At 37.8% G+C, this 17,822-nt stretch overlaps 1 protein-coding gene across 1 annotated transcript in view; it reads left to right on the forward strand.

The window, feature by feature from the left end:
• The window catches only part of DPY19L2 (dpy-19 like 2), a 126,943-nt gene extending 110,306 nt beyond the window's left edge, over window positions 1-16,637 (forward strand). Inside the window, exon 22 of the mRNA XM_030795780.1 lies at window positions 14,906-16,637. Within this exon, the coding sequence (XP_030651640.1) occupies window positions 14,906-15,056 (151 nt within the window). The 3' untranslated portion in view covers window positions 15,057-16,637. The remainder of the gene's footprint in view (window positions 1-14,905) is intronic.
• The last annotated feature ends 1,185 nt before the right edge of the window (window positions 16,638-17,822 follow it).

Here is a 17,822-nt window from a genome sequence, read left to right on the forward strand (position 1 = left end):
CTATGCGGCATCATTTCTGAGGGCTCTGTTCTGTTCCATTGATCTATGTCTCTGTTGTGGTACCAGTACCATGCTGTTTTGGTTACTGTAGCCTTGTAGTATAGTTTAAAGTCAGGTAGCGTGATGCCTCCAGCTTTGTTCTTTTGGCTTAGGATTGACTTGGCGATGCGGGCTCTTTTTTGGTTCCATATGAACTTTAAAGTAGTTTTTTCCAATTCTGTGAAGAAAGTCATTGGTAGCTTGATGGGGATGGCATTGAATCTATAAATTACCTTGGGCAATATGGCCATTTTCACGATATTGATTCTTCCAACCCATGAGCATGGAATGTTCTTCCATTTGTTTGTATCCTCTTTTATTTCATTGAGCAGTGGTTTGTAGTTCTCCTTGAAGAGGTCCTTCACATCCCTTGTAAGTTGGATTCCTAGGTATTTTATTCTCTTTGAAGCAATTGTGAATGGGAGTTCACTCATGATTTGGCTCTCTGTTTGTCTGTTATTGGTGTACAAGAATGCTTGTGATTTTTGTACATTAATTTTGTATCCTGAGACTTCGCTGAAGTTGCTAATCAGCTTAAGGAGATTTTGGGCTGAGACAATGGGTTTTCTAGATATACATCATGTCATCTGCAAACAGGACAATTGACTTCCTCTTTTCCTAATTGAATACCTTTTATTTCCTTCTCCTGCCTGATTGCTGTGGCCAGAACTTCCAGCACTATGTTGAATAGGAGTGGTGAGAGAGGGCATCCCTGTCTTGTGCCAGTTTTCAGAGGGAATGCTTCCAGTTTTTGCAATAATGGGAGATTTTAACACCCCACTGTCAACATTAGACAGATCAATGAGACAGAAAGTTAACAAGGATTCCCAGGAATTGAACTCAGCTCTGCACCATGTGGACCTAATAGACATCTACAGAACTCTTCACCCCAAATCAACAGAATATACATTTTTAAGCACCACACCACACCTATTCCAAAATTGACCACATAGTTGGAAGTAAAGCCCTCCTCAGCAAATGTAAAAGAACAGAAATTATAACAAACTGTCTGTCAGACCACAGTGCAATCAAACTAGGACTCAGGATTAAGAAACTAACTCAAAACCGCTCAACTACATGGAAACTGAACAACCTGCTCCTGAATGACTACTGGGTACATAACGAAATGAAGGCAGAAATAAAGATCTTCTTTGAAGCCAACGAGAACAAAGACACAACATACCAGAATCTCTGGGACACATTCAAAGCAGTGTGTAGAGGGAAATTTATAGCACTAAATGCCCACAAGAGAAAGCAGGAAAGATCCAAAATTGACACCCTAATATCACAATTAAAAGAACTAGAAAAGCAAGAGCAAACACATTCAAAAGCTAGCAGAAGGCAAGAAATAACTAAAATCAGAGCAGAACTGAAGGAAATAGAGACACAAAAACCCCTTCAAAAAATTAATGAATCCAGGAGCTGGTTTTTTGAAAATATCAACAAAATTGATAGACTGTTAGCAAGACGAATAAAGAAGAAAAGAGAGAAGAATCAAATAGATGCAATAAAAAATGTTAAAGGGGATATCACCACCGATCCCACAGAAATACAATCTACCATCAGAGAATACTACAAACACCTCTATGCAAATAAACTAGAAAATCTAGAAGAAATTGATAAATTTCTCGACAAATACACCCTCCCAAGACTAAACCGGGAAGAAGTTGAATCTCTGAATAGACCAATACCAGGCTCTGAAATTATGGCAATAGTCAATAGCTTACCAACCAAAAAGAGTCCAGGATATGATGGATTCACAGCCAAATTCTACCAGAGGTACAAGGAGGAACTGATACTATTCCTTCTGAAACTATTCCAATCAATAGAAAAAGAGGGAATCCTCCCTAACACATTTTATGAGGCCAGCATCATCCTGATACCAAAGCATGGCAGAGACACAACCAAAAAAGAGAATTTCAGACCAATATCCTTGATGAACATTGATGCAAAAATCCTCAATAAAATACTGGCAAACCGAATCCAGCAGCACATCAAAAAGCTTATCCACCATGATCAAGTGGGCTTCATTCCTGGGATGCAAGGCTGGTTCAACATACGCAAATCAATAAATGTAATCCAGCATATAAACAGAACCAAAGACAAAAACCACATGATTATCTCAATAGATGCAGAAAAGGCCTTTGACAAAATTCAACAACCCTTCATGCTAAAAACTCTCAATAAATTAGGTATTGATGGGACGTATCTTAAAATAATAAAGGCTATCTATGACAAACCCACAGCCAATATCATACTGAATGGGCAAAAACTGGAAGCATTCCCTTTGAAAACTGGCACAAGACAGGGATGCCCTCTCTCACCACTCCTATTCAACATAGTGCTGGAAGTTCTGGCCAGGGCAATCAGGCAGGAGAAGGAAATAAAGGGTATTCAGTTAGGAAAAGAGGAAGTCAAATTGTCCCTGTTTGCAGATGACATGATTGTATATCTAGAAAACCCCATTGTCTCAGCTCAAAATCTCCTTAAGCTGATAAGTAACTTCAGCAAAGTCTCAGGATACAAAATCAATGTACAAAAATCACAAGCATTCTTGTACACCAATCACAGACAAACAGAGAGCCAAATCATGAGTGAACTCCCATTCACAATTGCTTCAAAGAGAATAAAATACCTAGGAATCGAACTTACAAGAGACGTGAAGGACCTCTTCAAGGAGAACTACGAACCACTGCTCAATGAAATAAAAGAGGATACAAACAAATAGAAGAACATTCCATGCTCATGGGTTGGAAGAATCAATATCGTGAAAATGGCCATACTTCCCAAGGTAATTTATAGATTCAATGCCATCCCCATCAAGCTACCAATGACTTTCTTCACAGAATTGGAAAAAACTACTTTAAAGTTCATATGGAACCAAAAAAGAGCCTGCATCGCCAAGTCAATCTTAAGCCAAAAGAACAAAGCTGGAGGCATCACGCTACCTGACTTCAAACTATACTACAAGGCTACAGTAACCAAAACAGCATGGTACTGGTACCACAACAGAGATATAGATCAATGGAACAGAACAGAGCCCTCAGAAATGATGCTGCATATCTACAACTATCTGGTCTTTGACAAACCTGACAAAAACAAGCAATGGGATAAAGATTCCTTATTTAATAAATGGTGGTGGGAAAACTGGCTAGCCATTTGTAGAAAACTGAAACTGGATCCCTTCATTACACCTTATAAAAAAATTAATTCAAGATGGATTAAAGACTTACATGTTAGACCTAAAACCATAAAAACCCTAGAAGAAAACCTAGGCAATACCATTCAGGACATAGGCGTGGGCAAGGACTTCATGTCTAAAACACCAAAAGCAATGGCAACAAAAGCCAAAATTGACAAATGGGATCTAATTAAACTAAGGAGCTTCTGCACAGCAAAAGAAACTACCATCAGAGTGAACAGGCAACCTACAAAATGGGAGAAAATTTTCGCAACCTACTCATCTGACAAAGGGCTAATATCCAGAATCTACAATGAACTCAAACAAATTTACAAGAAAAAAACAAACCCCATCAAAAAGTGGGCAAAGGACATGAACAGACACTTCTCAAAAGAAGACATTTATGCAGCCAAAAATCACATGAAACAATGCTCATCATCACTGGCCATCAGAGAAATGCAAATCAAAACCACAATGAGATACCATCTCACAACAGTTAGAATGGGGATCATTAAAAAGTCAGGAAACAACAGGTGCTGGAGAGGATGTGGAGAAATAGGAACACTTTTACACTGTTGGTGGGACTGTAAACTAGTTCAACCATTGTGGAAGTCAGTGTGGCGATTCCTCAGGGATCTAGAACTAGAAATACCATTTGACCCAGCCATCCCATTACTGGGTATATACCCAAAGGACTATAAATCATGCTGCTATAAAGACATGCACAGGTATGTTTATTGCAGCACTATTCACAATAGCAAAGACTTGGAACCAACCCAAATGTCCAGCAACGATAGACTGGATTAAGAAAATGTGGCACATATACACCATGGAATACTATGCAGCCATAAAAAATGATGAGTTCATGTCCTTTGTAGGGACATGGATGAAACTGGAAACCATCATTCTCAGTAAACTATTGCAAGGACAAAAAACCAAACACCGCATGTTCTCACTCATAGGTGGTAATTGAACAATGAGAACACATGGACACAGGAAGGGGAACATCACTCTCCGGGGACTGTTGTGGGGTGGGGGGCGGGGGGAGGGACAGCATTAGGAGATATACCTAATGCTAAATGAGGATTTAATGGGTGCAGCACACCAACATGGCACATGGATACATATGTAACAAACCTGCACATTGTGCACATGTACCCTAAAACTTCATAATAATAATAAAAAAACAAGGATTTTTAAATGAAGAATGGATTTATTTTTGAAGAGGATGTAGCATCCCTGAATATTTATGCACTTAGATAACAGAGCTTCAAAAATATGAAACACAACTGATAGAACTTTAGGAAAAAATAGACAAATCTACAGTATAGTTAGAAATTTTAATAGCCTTCTCTAAATAATTTGTATAACAAATAAAAAGAAATTTGGCAAGAATACGGAAGACTTGAATGACGCCATCAACCAGTATGACCTAACTGATATTTACAGTACACACCACCCTAAAAGAGCGAAATAGACATTCAAGCACACACAGACTATTTATCAAAAAAGACCATTTTGTAGGCCACCAAGCAAGTATTGACACATTTAAAATTTTACTTTATATCATGTAAAGTACAATCTCTGACTACAATGAAATTAAATTAGAAATCAGTAACAGAATTCTAAATGGAAATTCCCTCAAATGTTTAGAAACTAAGTAATACACTTCCAGATAATCCATGGTCAAGAAGAAAAAAAAGGAGGGTTAGTTTCAACGTATGTTGACCTAAGGGAAAATGAGAACACCATCCTGCCATTTGTGGGATGCAGATACAGCAGTAGAGAGATTTGTTTTTATGTCGAATGCCTATAATAGAAAAAGAAGAAAGGCCTCATATCAGTCACTGAGCTTCACCTTAAGGAACTAGAAAAAAAGAACAAGTAAACTCCAAAGTAAGGAGAAGAAAACAAAGCATAAAGATTAGAATCAAAATAAGTGTGTATCTTCCCCCCAAAACAGGGAAAAGTCAATAAAACCAAACACTGATTCTTGAGAAGATTAATAAAATTGATAAACTCCTACCCAAACTAAAAGATTGAGGACAGAAATTACTAATATCAAGAATAAGAAAGATTTTATCACTACAGGATCTGAAGAAATGGAAAGGATAATGAGGGAGTTTTAGGAACAAATTTATTCCACTAAGTAGGACAAAATAGATAAAATGGACAAGTTCCTTGAAAGATGCAAAATCAAAGCTCACTTAAGAAATAGAAAATCTTATATCTATTACCTTATTATGAATGACCTTATGTCTCTTAATAAAATTATATTTGTAGTAAAAAGAATCGTCACAAAGAAAACTTTAAGACAGATATCTTCACTGGAAATAATTCCAATTCTACAAACTATTCCAGAAAATTCAAAAGGAGGGATTACTTCCCACCTGGTTCTGTGAGGTCAGCATTATCCTGATACCAACATGAGAGAAACATTACAATAAAAGGAAACAACCAATAAAAATTTATCATGAACACATATGTGAAATTTTTAAGTAAAATTGCTACAAATGAATCCAGCAATATATTAAAGAAAGACAATACATAATGTGCAAGTGGAGTTTATCCCAGGAATGCAAAGTTGTCTCACTATTTGAAAACCAATCAGGTGAATTCACCATAGTAACAAACTGAAAAAGAAAGACCGCATCATAGTCTCAGTACATTCAGGAAAAAGTATTTGACACAATTCAGTATCCATAACTGATTAAAAACCCTCCGCAAACTAGGAGTAGAAGGTAACTTGCTACTAAGAATCCAAGAATATAAAATTTCTGGAAGAAAATATGGAAGAAAATTATTGTAACCTTGGATTAGGCTAAGATTTCTCAGACACAGTAACATAATCATGATCCACAAGAGAACACATTGATAAATAGGACTTCATTAAAACTGTAAACCTCTGCTTTTTTATAAACAGTGTTAGGAAGAATTAAAAGATAAACCACAGTCTGGGAGAAAATATTTTCAAAGCCTATGTCTGATAAAGGACTTTCTCTAGATGTATAAAAAACTCAAAACCCAATAATAAGAAAACAACCCAATTAAAAATGGACAAAATAGGCCGGGTGCAGTGGTTGGCTCACACCTGTAATCCCAGGATTTTGGGAAGCTGAGGCGTGTGGATCACCTGAGGTCACAAGTTCGAGATCAGCCTGGCCAACATGGCTAACCCCCATCTCTACTAAAAATACAAAAAGTTAGCCAGGCATGATGGTGGGCGCATATAATCCCAGCTACTCAGGAGGCTGAAGCAGGATAATTACTTGAACCCAGGAGGCAGAAGTTGCAGTGAGCCGAGATTCTGCCATTGCACTCCAGCCTTTGCGAAAGAGCAAGACCTTGTCTCAGAAAAAAAAAAAAAAGAAAAAGACAAAAGGACAGACGGCAAATAATCACACAAAAAGATGCTTGATGTTACTAGTGATTTGTGAAATGCAAATGAAAATTACAGTGAGATGTAACTAAACACTTAATAAAATAGCTATAATTGAAAAAAAAAAAAACTGCCAAGTGTTGCTGACACTATGGAGGACTTAGAACTCTCATACACCAGTGGTACAAAAGTACTATGGTACAACCACTCTGCAAGACAGTTTAGCAATTTTATAAAAAGTTAAACATACAACTACTATATTTATTAAAATAAAAGAAAGCATAATCCATCCCAGTAATTGTACACAAATGTTCATAGCACTTTATTTTCTGTATTGGCCCCAAACTGGAAACAATCCACTTATTTATCAACAGATGAATGTATAAACACACTATTAGAATATCCAAACAATGTAAATACTACTCACTAATAAAAATGAACGAACTATTGATACAGCAATATGGATGGATCTCAAAATAATTCTACCGAGGACAAGAAGCCAGACAAAAAAGAAAGCATGCAATAATTAGGATTACTAAACGGCAGAAGTAAACTTTTGGGAGAGATGGATATGTTCATGATTTTTATTGTGGCTGCTGTTTTACAGGTGTATACCTATGTTAACATGTATCCAAGTGGATACTAAATATGTGCAGCTTATTGAGTAATTATTGACCAATTATGCCTTAATACATCTGCTAAAAAAATCTGGCAGACTTTTACCCAGAATATACAAAGAACTCTCACACCTCAATAAGAAACAACACAAAATTTGGCAAAATATTTGAATAGAAATTTCACCAAAGAAGATATTTTGGGGGTGGAGCCAAGATGGCTGAACAGGAACAGCTCTGGTCTCCAGCTCCCAGCCCGAGTGACACAGAAGACGGGTGATTTTTGCATTTCTGTTTGAGGTACCGGTTTCATCTTACTAGGGAGTGCCAAACAGTGGGTGCAGGACAGTCGGTGAAGCGCACTGTGTGCGAGCCGAAGCAGGGCAAGGCATTGCCTCACTTGGGAAGCGCAAGGGGTCAGGGAGTTCCCTTTCCTAGTCAAAGAAAGGGGTAACAGACGGCACCTGGAATATCGGGTCAGTCCCACCCTAATACTGCGCTTTTCCAACGGGCCTGGAAGTCGGCACACTAGGAGATTGTGTCCCGCACCTGGCTCGGAGGGTCCTATGCCCATGGAGTCTCGCTGCTTGCTAGCACAGCAGTCTGAGATCAAGCTGCAAGGTGGCAGCGAGGCTGGGGGAGGGGTGCCTGCCATTGTCCAGGCTTGCTTAGGTAAACAAAGCAGCCAGGAAGCTCGAACTGGGTGGAGCCCACCACAGCTCAAGGAGGCCTGCCTGCCTCTGTGGGCTCCACCTCTGGGGGCAGGGCACAGACAAACAAAAAGTCAGCAGGAACCTCCACAGACTTAAATGTCCCTGTCTGACTGACAGCTTTGAAGAGAGTAGTGGTTCTCCCAGCACACAGCTGGAGATCTGAGAACGGACAGACTGCCTCCTAAAGTGGGTCCCTCACTGTTGAGCAGCCTAACTGGGAGGCACCCCCCCAGTAGGGACAGACTGACACCTCACTCGGCCGGGTACTCTCTGAGACAAAACTTCCAGAAAAACTATCAGACAGCTGAATTTGTGGTCTCACGAAAATCCGCTGTTCTGCAGCCGCCACTGTTCTGCAGCCACCGCTGCTGACACTCAGCCAAACAGGGTCTGGAGTGGACCTCTAGCAAACTCCGACAGACCTGCAGCTGAGGGTCCTGTCTGGTAGAAGGAAAACTAACAAACAGAAAGGACATCCACACCAAAAACCCATCTGTACATCACCATCATCAAAGACCAAAAGTAGATAAAACCACAAAGATGGGGAAAAAACAGAGCAGAAAAACTGGAAACTCTAAAAAGCAGAGCACCTCTCCTCCTCCAAAGGAACGCAGTTCCTCACCAGCAATGGAACAAAGCTGGATGGAGGATGACTTTGACGAGTTGAGAGAAGGCTTCAGATGATCAAACTACTCTGAGCTATGGGAGGAAATTCAAAACAATAGCAAAGAAGTTAAAAACTTTGAAAAAAAATTAGAAGAATGGATAACTAGGATAACCAATGGAGAGAAGGGCTTAAAGGAGCTGATGGAGCTGAAAGCCAAGTTTTGAGAACTACGCAAAGATTGCAGAAGACTCAGTAGCAGACGCGATCAACTGGAAGAAAGGGTATCGCTGATGGAAGACGAAATGAATGAAATGAAGCGAGAAGGGAAGTTTAGAGAAAAAAGAATAAAAAGAAATGAACAAAGCCTCCAAGAAATTTGGGACTATGTGAAAAGACCAAACCTACGTCTGATTGGTGTACCTGAAAATGACGGGGAGAATGGAACCAAGTTGGAAAACACTCTGCAAGATATTATCCAGGAGAACTTCCCCAATCTGGCAAGGCAGGCCAACATTCAGATTCAGGAAATACAGAGAACGCCACAAAGATACTCCTCGAGAAGAGCAACTCCAAGACACATAATTGTCAGATTCACCAAAGTTGAAATGAAGGAAAAAATGTTAAGGGCAGCCAGAGAGAAAGGTCGGGTTACCCACAAAGGGAAGCCCATCAGACTAACAGCTGATCTCTCGGCAGAAACTCTACAAGCCAGAAGAGAGTGGGGGCCGATATTCAACATTCTTAAAGAAAAGAATTTTCAACCCAGAATTTCCTATCCAGCCAAACTAAGCTTCATAAGTGAAGGAGAGATAAAATCCTTTACAGACAAGCAAATGCTGAGTGATTTTGTCACCACCAGGCCTGCCCTAAAAGAGCTCCTGAAGGAAGCACTAAACATGGAAAGGAACAACCGGTATGAGCCACTGCAAAAACATGCCAAATTGTAAAGACCATCGAGGCTAGGAAGAGACTGCATCAACTAACTAGCAAAATAACCAACTAACATCATAATGACAGGATCAGATTCACACATAACAATATTAACGTTAAATGTAAATGGGCTAAAGGCTCCAATTAAAAGACACAGACTGGCAAACTGGATAAGGAGTCAGGACCCATCAGTGTGCTGTATTTAGGAAACCCATCTCACATGCAGAGACACACATAGACTCAAAATAAAGGGATGGAGGAAGATCTATCAAGCAAATGGAAAACAAAAGAAGGCCGGGGTTGCAATCCTAGTCTCTGATAAAATAGACTTAAACCAACAAAGATTAAAAGGGACAAAGAAGGCCATTACATAATGGTAAAGGGATCAATTCAACAAGAAGAGCTAACTATCCTAAATATATATGCACCCAACACAGGAGCACCCAGATTCATAAAGCAAGTCCTGAGTGACCTACAAAGGGACTTAAACTCCCACACAATAATAATGGGAGATTTTAACACCCCACTGTCAACATTAGACAGATCAATGTGACAGAAAGTTCACAAGGATATCCAGGAATTGAACTCAGCTCTGCACAAAGTGGACCTAATAGACATCTACAGAACTCACCACCCCAAATCAACAGAATATACATTTTTTTTCAGCACCGCACCACACCTATTCCAAAATTGACCACATAGTTGGAAGTAAAGCTCTCCTCAGCAAATGTAAAAGAACAGAAATTATAACAAACTGTCTCTCAGATGACAGTGCAATCAAACTAGAACTCAGGATTAAGAAACTCACTCAAAACCGCTCAACTACATGGAAACTGAACAACCTGCTCCTGAATGACTATTGGGTACATAATGAAATGAAGGCAGAAATAAAGATGTTCTTTGAAACCAACGAGAACAAAGACACAACATACTAGAATCTCTGGGACACGTTCAAAGCAGTGTGTAGAGGGAAATTTATAGCACTAAATGCCCACAAGAGAAAGCAGGAAAGATCCAAAATTGACACCCTAACATCACAATTAAAAGAACTAGAAAAGCAAGAGCAAACACATTCAAAAGCTAGCAGAAGGCTAGAAATAACTAAAATCAGAGCAGAACTGAAGGAAATTGAGACACAAAAAACCCTTCAAAAAATTAATGAATCCAGGAGCTGGTTTTTTGAAAAGATCAACAAAATTGATAGACTGCTAGCAAGACTAATGAAGAAAAGAGAGAAGAATCAAACAGATGCAATAAAAAATGAAAAAGGGGATATCACCACCGATCCCACAGAAATACAAATACATCAGAGAATACTACAAACACCTCTATGCAAATAAACTAGAAAATCTAGAAGAAATGGATAAATTTCTCGACAAATACACCCTTCCAAGACTAAATCAGGAAGAAGTTGAATCTCTGAATAGACCAAAAACAGGTTCTGAAATTGTGGCAATAATCAATAGCTTACCAACCAAAAAGAGTCCAGGACCTGATGGATTCACAGCCAAATTCTATCAGAGGTACAAGGAGGAACTGGTACCATTCCTTCTGAAACTATTCCAATCGATAGAAAAAGAGGGAATCCTCCCTAACACATTTTATGAAGCCAGCATTGTCCTGATACCAAAGCCTGGCAGAGACATAACCAAAAAAGAGATTTTCAGACCAATATCCTTGATGAACATTGATGCAAAAATCCTCAATAAAATACTGGCAAACCGAATCCAGCAGCACATCAAAAAGCTTATCCACTATGATCAAGTGGGCTTCATCCCTGGGATGCAAGGCTGGTTCAACATACGCAAATCAATAAATGTAATCCAGCATATAAACAGAACCAAAGACAAAAACCACATGATTATCTCAATAGATGCAGAAAAGGCCTTTGAAAAAATTCAACAACCCTTCATGCTAAAAACTCTCAATAAATTAGGTATTGATGGGACGTATCTCAAAATAATAAGGGCTATCTATGACAAACCCACAGCCAATATACTGAATGGGCAAAAACTGGAAGCATTCCCTCTGAAAACTGGCAGAAGACAGGGATGCCCTCTCTCACCACTCCTATTCAACATAGTGCTGGAAGTTCTGGCCACAGCAATCAGGCAGAAGAAGGAAATAAAGGGTATTCAATTAGGAAAAGAGGGAGTCAAATTGTCCCTGTTTACAGATGACATGATTGTATATCTAGAAAACCCCACTGTCTCAGCTCAAAATCTCCTTCAGCTGATTAGCAACTTCAGCAAAGTCTCAGGATACAAAATCAATGTACAAAAATCACAAGCATTCTTGTACACTAATCACAGACAAACAGAGAGCCAAATCATGAGTGAACTCCCATTCACAATTGCTTCAAAGAGAATAAAATACCTAGGAATCCAACTTACAAGGGATGTGAAGGACCTCTTCAAGGAGAACTACAAACCACTGCTCAATGAAATAAAAGAGGATACAAACAAATGGAAGAACATTCCATGCTCATGGGTTGGAAGAATCAATATCGTGAAAATGGCCATACTGCCCAAGGTAATTTATAGATTCAATGCCATCCCCATCAAGCTACCAATGACTTTCTTCACAGAATTGGAAAAAACTACTTTAAAGTTCATATGGAACCAAAAAAGAGCCTGCATCGCCAAGTCAATCCTAAGCCAAAAGAACAAAGCTGGAGGCATCATGCTACCTGACTTCAAACTATACTACAAGGCTACAGTAACCAAAACAGCATGGTACTGGTACCACAACAGAGACATAGATCAATGGAACAGAACAGAGCCCTCAGAAATGATGCTGCATATCTACAACTATCTGATCTTTGACAAACCTGACAAAAACAAGAAATGCGGAAAGGATTCCCTATTTAATAAATGGTGGTGGGAAAACTGGCTAGCCATATGTAGAAAGCTGAAACTGGATCCCTTCCTTACACCTTATACAAAAATTAATTCAAGATGGATTAAAGACTTAAATGTTAGACCTAAAACCATTAAAATCCTACAAGAAAACCTAGGCAATACCATTCAGGACATAGGCGTGGGCAAGGACTTCATGTCTAAAACACCAAAAGCAATGGCAACAAAAGCCAAAATTGACAAATGGGATCTAATTAAACTAAAGAGCTTCTGCACAGCAAAAGAAACTACCATCAGAGTGAACAGGCAACCTACAGAATGGGAGAAAACTTTTGCAACCTACTCATCTGACAAAGGGCTAATATCCAGAATCTACAATGAACTCAAACAAATTTACAAGAAAAAAACAAACAACCCCATCAAAAAGTGGGCAAAGGACATGAACAGACACTTCTCAAAAGAAGACATTTATGCAGCCAAAAGACACATGAAAAAATGCTCATCATCACTGGCCATCAGAGAAATGCAAATCAAAACCACGATGAGATATCATCTCACACCAGTTAGAATGGCCATCATTAAAAAATCAGGAAACAACAGGTGCTGGAGAGGATGTGGAGAAATAGGAACACTTTTACACTGTTGTTGGGACTGTAAACTAGTTCAACCATTGTGGAAGTCAGTGTGGCGATTCCTCAGGGATCTAGAACTAGAAATACCATTTGACCCAGCCATCCCATTACTGGGTATATACCCAAAGGACTATAAATCATGCTGCCATAAAGACACATGCACACGTATGTTTATTGCGGCACTATTCACAATAGCAAAGACTTGGAACCAACCCAAATGTCCAACAACGACAGACTGGATTAAGAAAATGTGGCACATATACACCATGGAATACTATGCAGCCATAAAAAATGATGAGTTCGTGTCCTTTGTAGGGACATGGATGAAACTGGAAAACATCATTCTCAGTAAACTATTGCAAGGACAAAAAACCAAACACCGCATGTTCTCACTCATAGGTGGGAATTGAACAATGGGAACTCATGGACACAGGAAGGGGAACATCACACTCTGGGGACTGTTGTGGGGTTGGGGGAGTGGGGACGGACAGCATTAGGAGATATACCTAATGCTAAATGACAAGCTAATGGGTGCAGGAAATCAACATGGCACATGGATACATATGTAACAAACCTGCATATTGTGCACATGTACCCTAAAACCTAAAGTATAATAAAAAAAAGAAGATATTTTGAATCATCCATAACCATACTATAATGATTAAAATTACAAAAACTGATACAACTTAAACTCTCATGCATTGTTGGTGGAAATGGAAAATGGTGCATCTACTCTGGAAAACAGTTTTGAACTTGCTTATAAAGATAAATCCACACTTAATCATACATAACTATGCAACCCAGCAATTCCACTCCTAGGTGTTTCCCTAAGAGAAATGATAACATATGTCCAAAAAGAGCCTTGTCCATGAATGTTTATAGTGGCATTGTTCATGGTCACCAAAAACTCAAAACATCTCAAATGTTCATTAACTTGCAAGTGGATAAACAAATTGTGTTCTCTATATACAATGAAATATTATTTAGCAACAAAAAGGAAGGAACTACTGAACCACAACAGAAGTTGTAGGAACTACAGCTCAGATGTGAATATTAAAAACATGCTATGGTAAAGAAGCCAAAAATGAAAAGACTACATAATATATTTATATGAAATTCTAGGAAAAGCAAAACTATAGTGCAGAAAGCACAGTAGTTGCCTGAGGCCATGTTTGGGGAAGATGGTAGATTGCAAAAGGGCACAGGAAACTTGTGGGGTTGATGGAAATTTTCTGTATTAACGATTGTGGTAGTGCTTACACATCTATACACATTTGCCCATACCTGGCAAACTTTACACATAAAATAGGTGAAATTTTTATTGTGTATAACTTATACTTCAATATAGATGTTAAAACATTAGAAATCAATTTTGTCTGACTCCTTCCCTTTAATGACTGTCATGCAGGATTACTCTCTAGGGAGGAATAGTGTCTCATTTAGCCCAGTCATTGAGCCACCCAAAATGGGAAAGCATTGAAGAAAACAAATTGCCATAAGAGTCTCCCGTCCCTGCCTTGGATCATTTCATGCTAATCCAAGGCAGTTTATGCTAAAAAATATGAAATTCATCAGGAATTCGATTAGGTTTTAATTTGTCTTATTTTACTACAAATGGGCCTTATGTTTAGATGGTGATGGCACTTGGAAAGTATATGTTTGTTTCATCTTGAAAGTGTGCTTTTACATATATATTTATGAATGTATATTGAAGCTTTATTATTAGGATATGTCTTTCATTTGGTTAAATGAGATGTGAAAATGCAACATACTTAATTTCATTCTATTTTTTAAATTTTTAAACATTGAAATTGTTTTTTGAAATGACGCTTTAAAAATATTTCTTATTAAATAAATTTGTCTCTGAAAAATCTAGATGTTGTGTTATGTACCTATTTTCTCTAGACAGGAATACATTTCTAATATGGATATATATGTCTATCTTTTTTCAGGCCTGGTTGCAGTATGCTTGAAATCTGGGATGTGGAAGACCCTTCCAATGCAGCTAACCCTCCCTTATGTAGCGTCCTGCTAGAAGATGCCAGGCCTTACTTCACCACAGTATTTCAGAATAGTGTGTACAGAGTATTGAAGGTTAACTGAGAAGGAAACTACCCATTACACTATGGCACAATGCCGTGTGTCAAAAACAATCACCCTTTGGCTTATTTACATTAATAAAAATCACAAGCTTTAATGACAGACACTTAAAAATAAGATAAAAATGGATTGAAAGTTTTTCTGATTACTAAAAGGTAAATTACTTTTCTGTTCATTGAATGTCAGCCCTATTAAGCTTGTCATATAAATTATTAAATCATTCATGTCATACTGCATAAACAAATGTTCATTTCAGAATTTTAAAGAGAAATGTATATAAAAGAATAATGAATTTTAATAAATCAATGGTACATAAGTCCTTTTTCATCCAACTAGGTGAATTGCTTCAGATTTTCTCTAGTACCAGAGTGTACCTGCTCAAACTCTTTGAACCACTTAGGGCAGAATAATGCAAGCTCTGAAATGACATCCTTAAGATGCTGATACTGGTCACAACTGCTTTACCTCTGTGAGGAAATTATAACAGTGCGTCTTTTAAAGTGTTTTTATTTTACCAGCCCTTAAGAAAGATCTCTAATACCTTTTAATACTTTTTTTATAATTTCAAGTTGAAGTGTTTTTAAAAACACCTTGTTTTGTAGTGTTTTGAATCTCTTGAGATGTATTTACCCCACTAGATACATATTTGCCACTGGTTAGTTCTCCATCTAAGCTCAAGAGGTTATTCATCTCTCTTTAGATTCCAGTGGTTTTTCTATTAACATCCAAGTAAAATAGAAACTGCTATGGTATACAACCAAATTTTGGGGTTAAACATAATCAGAAAAGAAAATTCAGTTAAATTTATGAAGTGAGATTTTCAGATCCTAGATCTTGAATAAAGCAAAGGTCTTTTCATCTTGATGGCCCCAAAGCTTGTTGGTCATGGTCTTTATTTCTGGCCACTATCTTCTTAAATAATATATTTTTAAGTCCTCATTTATTTTTGGTTTTGGATGAGGAAAGTCATGTTTTCTAAGTCCTCTCCCCTAATTAAACCTACCCAACAATAGTGCTTTGAAAAGTGGTAGTTATCTTGAAGATACTCTTGCCAAATGCAAAGATAAACATTCTTTTTGTCTGCTTTAAAAATATGAAATATGCCAGATCTATAGTATTTTAATGTGCATCTACTTTAAATGAGTCATCTTGGGGTTTTTATAATTCCATTATATTCTTGCCCCTCTATACTTGAAATAACAAAATGCCTTAATTTTATAGATTAGTTCTCTTATAGTAGACAGGCAGTTATATGCAGCAAAACCAATAAAGTTATTTTTCAACTTTCAAAGTTGTAAAATATTTTATAACAGAATACAAAACAGCTACGAAAACATGCCACATTTTAGCATTTTCAAATAATTTGTTTTTGGTGTAAGCACAGGATAAAAAAAGAAAGCGTCAAAGAAAAGAGACATAACACCTAACATTCATAAAAATTCTCAAAGTATATTTTGGATGATGTTTTTACAGGAAATATTTTAAATAAGTTGGTAGAATTTTTAAAATGGTACTGTATTAGCTAATAAAATATTCAGTACAAATATATGTTTGGATTTATGCATTAAAAAACTAATAAAATTATTTCTAACTTTTGTATTTGTAAATTATTTTGGTACTGGAGACAAATCATCTAAGAAAGCATGCCGCACATTTTACTTATTTTAGCATTTTCAAATAATCTGTTTCAGTGATGTGTGGGGCAAAAAAGGAAAAGATACATAACACCTAACATTCATAAAATTAAAGTAACACATTTCAGATGACGTTACAGTAGCAAAGACTTGCAACTAACCCAAATACCCATCAATGATAGACTGGATAAAGAAAATGTGTCACATACACACCATGGAATACTATGCAGCCACAAAAAAGGATGAGTTCATGTCCTTTGCAGGGACATGGATGAAGCTGGAAGCCATTGTTCTCAGCAAACTAACACAAGAACAGAAAACCAAACACCACATGTTCTCACTCATAAGTGGCAGTTGAACAATGAGAACACGTGGACACAGAGAGGGGAACATCACATACCAGGGCCTGTTGGTGGGGGCTGGGGGTGGGGGGCAAGGGGTGGGAGAGCATTAGGACAAATACCTAATGCATGTGGGACTTAAACCCTAAATGATGGGTTGATAGGTGCAGCAAACCACCATGGCACATGTATACCTATGTAACAAACCTGCATGTTCTGCACATGTATCCCAGAACTTTAAGTAAAATAAATTTTAAAAAGTCAGTAGAACTCAACAAAAAATGGATGAGCTGTATTAATAAAATTTTCCATACACATATGATGTTTTCATATATATTTATGTTATTTTCATGTACTATCTGTGTTAAGTAACCGTAAAGCCCTTGAAGATCCTGTTTTCTGTCTTTTCTCATCCTTCACAATGCATACATTTTGAAATTGAAATTGTTCTCATACAAAGAGAGAAATCATAGGTTGCTGGGCTTACTAGCCATGTTTACATTGGCAGTGCTCTTTCTTAGCCATTTAAAAATGATTCTGTATAGTCTTACACAGAAGGCAATATACTATGATGGAAATAGTGTGAGCTATGCAATGAGATGGATCTAAGTTTGAATACTGCTTCTTCCATTAGTTAGGTACCTACCATCTATTCAAAAGGTATTCATTAAGCACTTACTGTATGTCAGGCACCATGCTATGGTTGGTCATGTTACTTAACTCCATGAGATTTCTTCACCTGTAAAGCAGAACTCACACTACCTACTTGGCAGGGTCATTATGAGGATTAGTGA

The sequence above is a fragment of the Nomascus leucogenys genome, chromosome 17 (assembly GCF_006542625.1).
Source record: "Nomascus leucogenys isolate Asia chromosome 17, Asia_NLE_v1, whole genome shotgun sequence".
NCBI lineage: Eukaryota > Metazoa > Chordata > Mammalia > Primates > Hylobatidae > Nomascus > Nomascus leucogenys.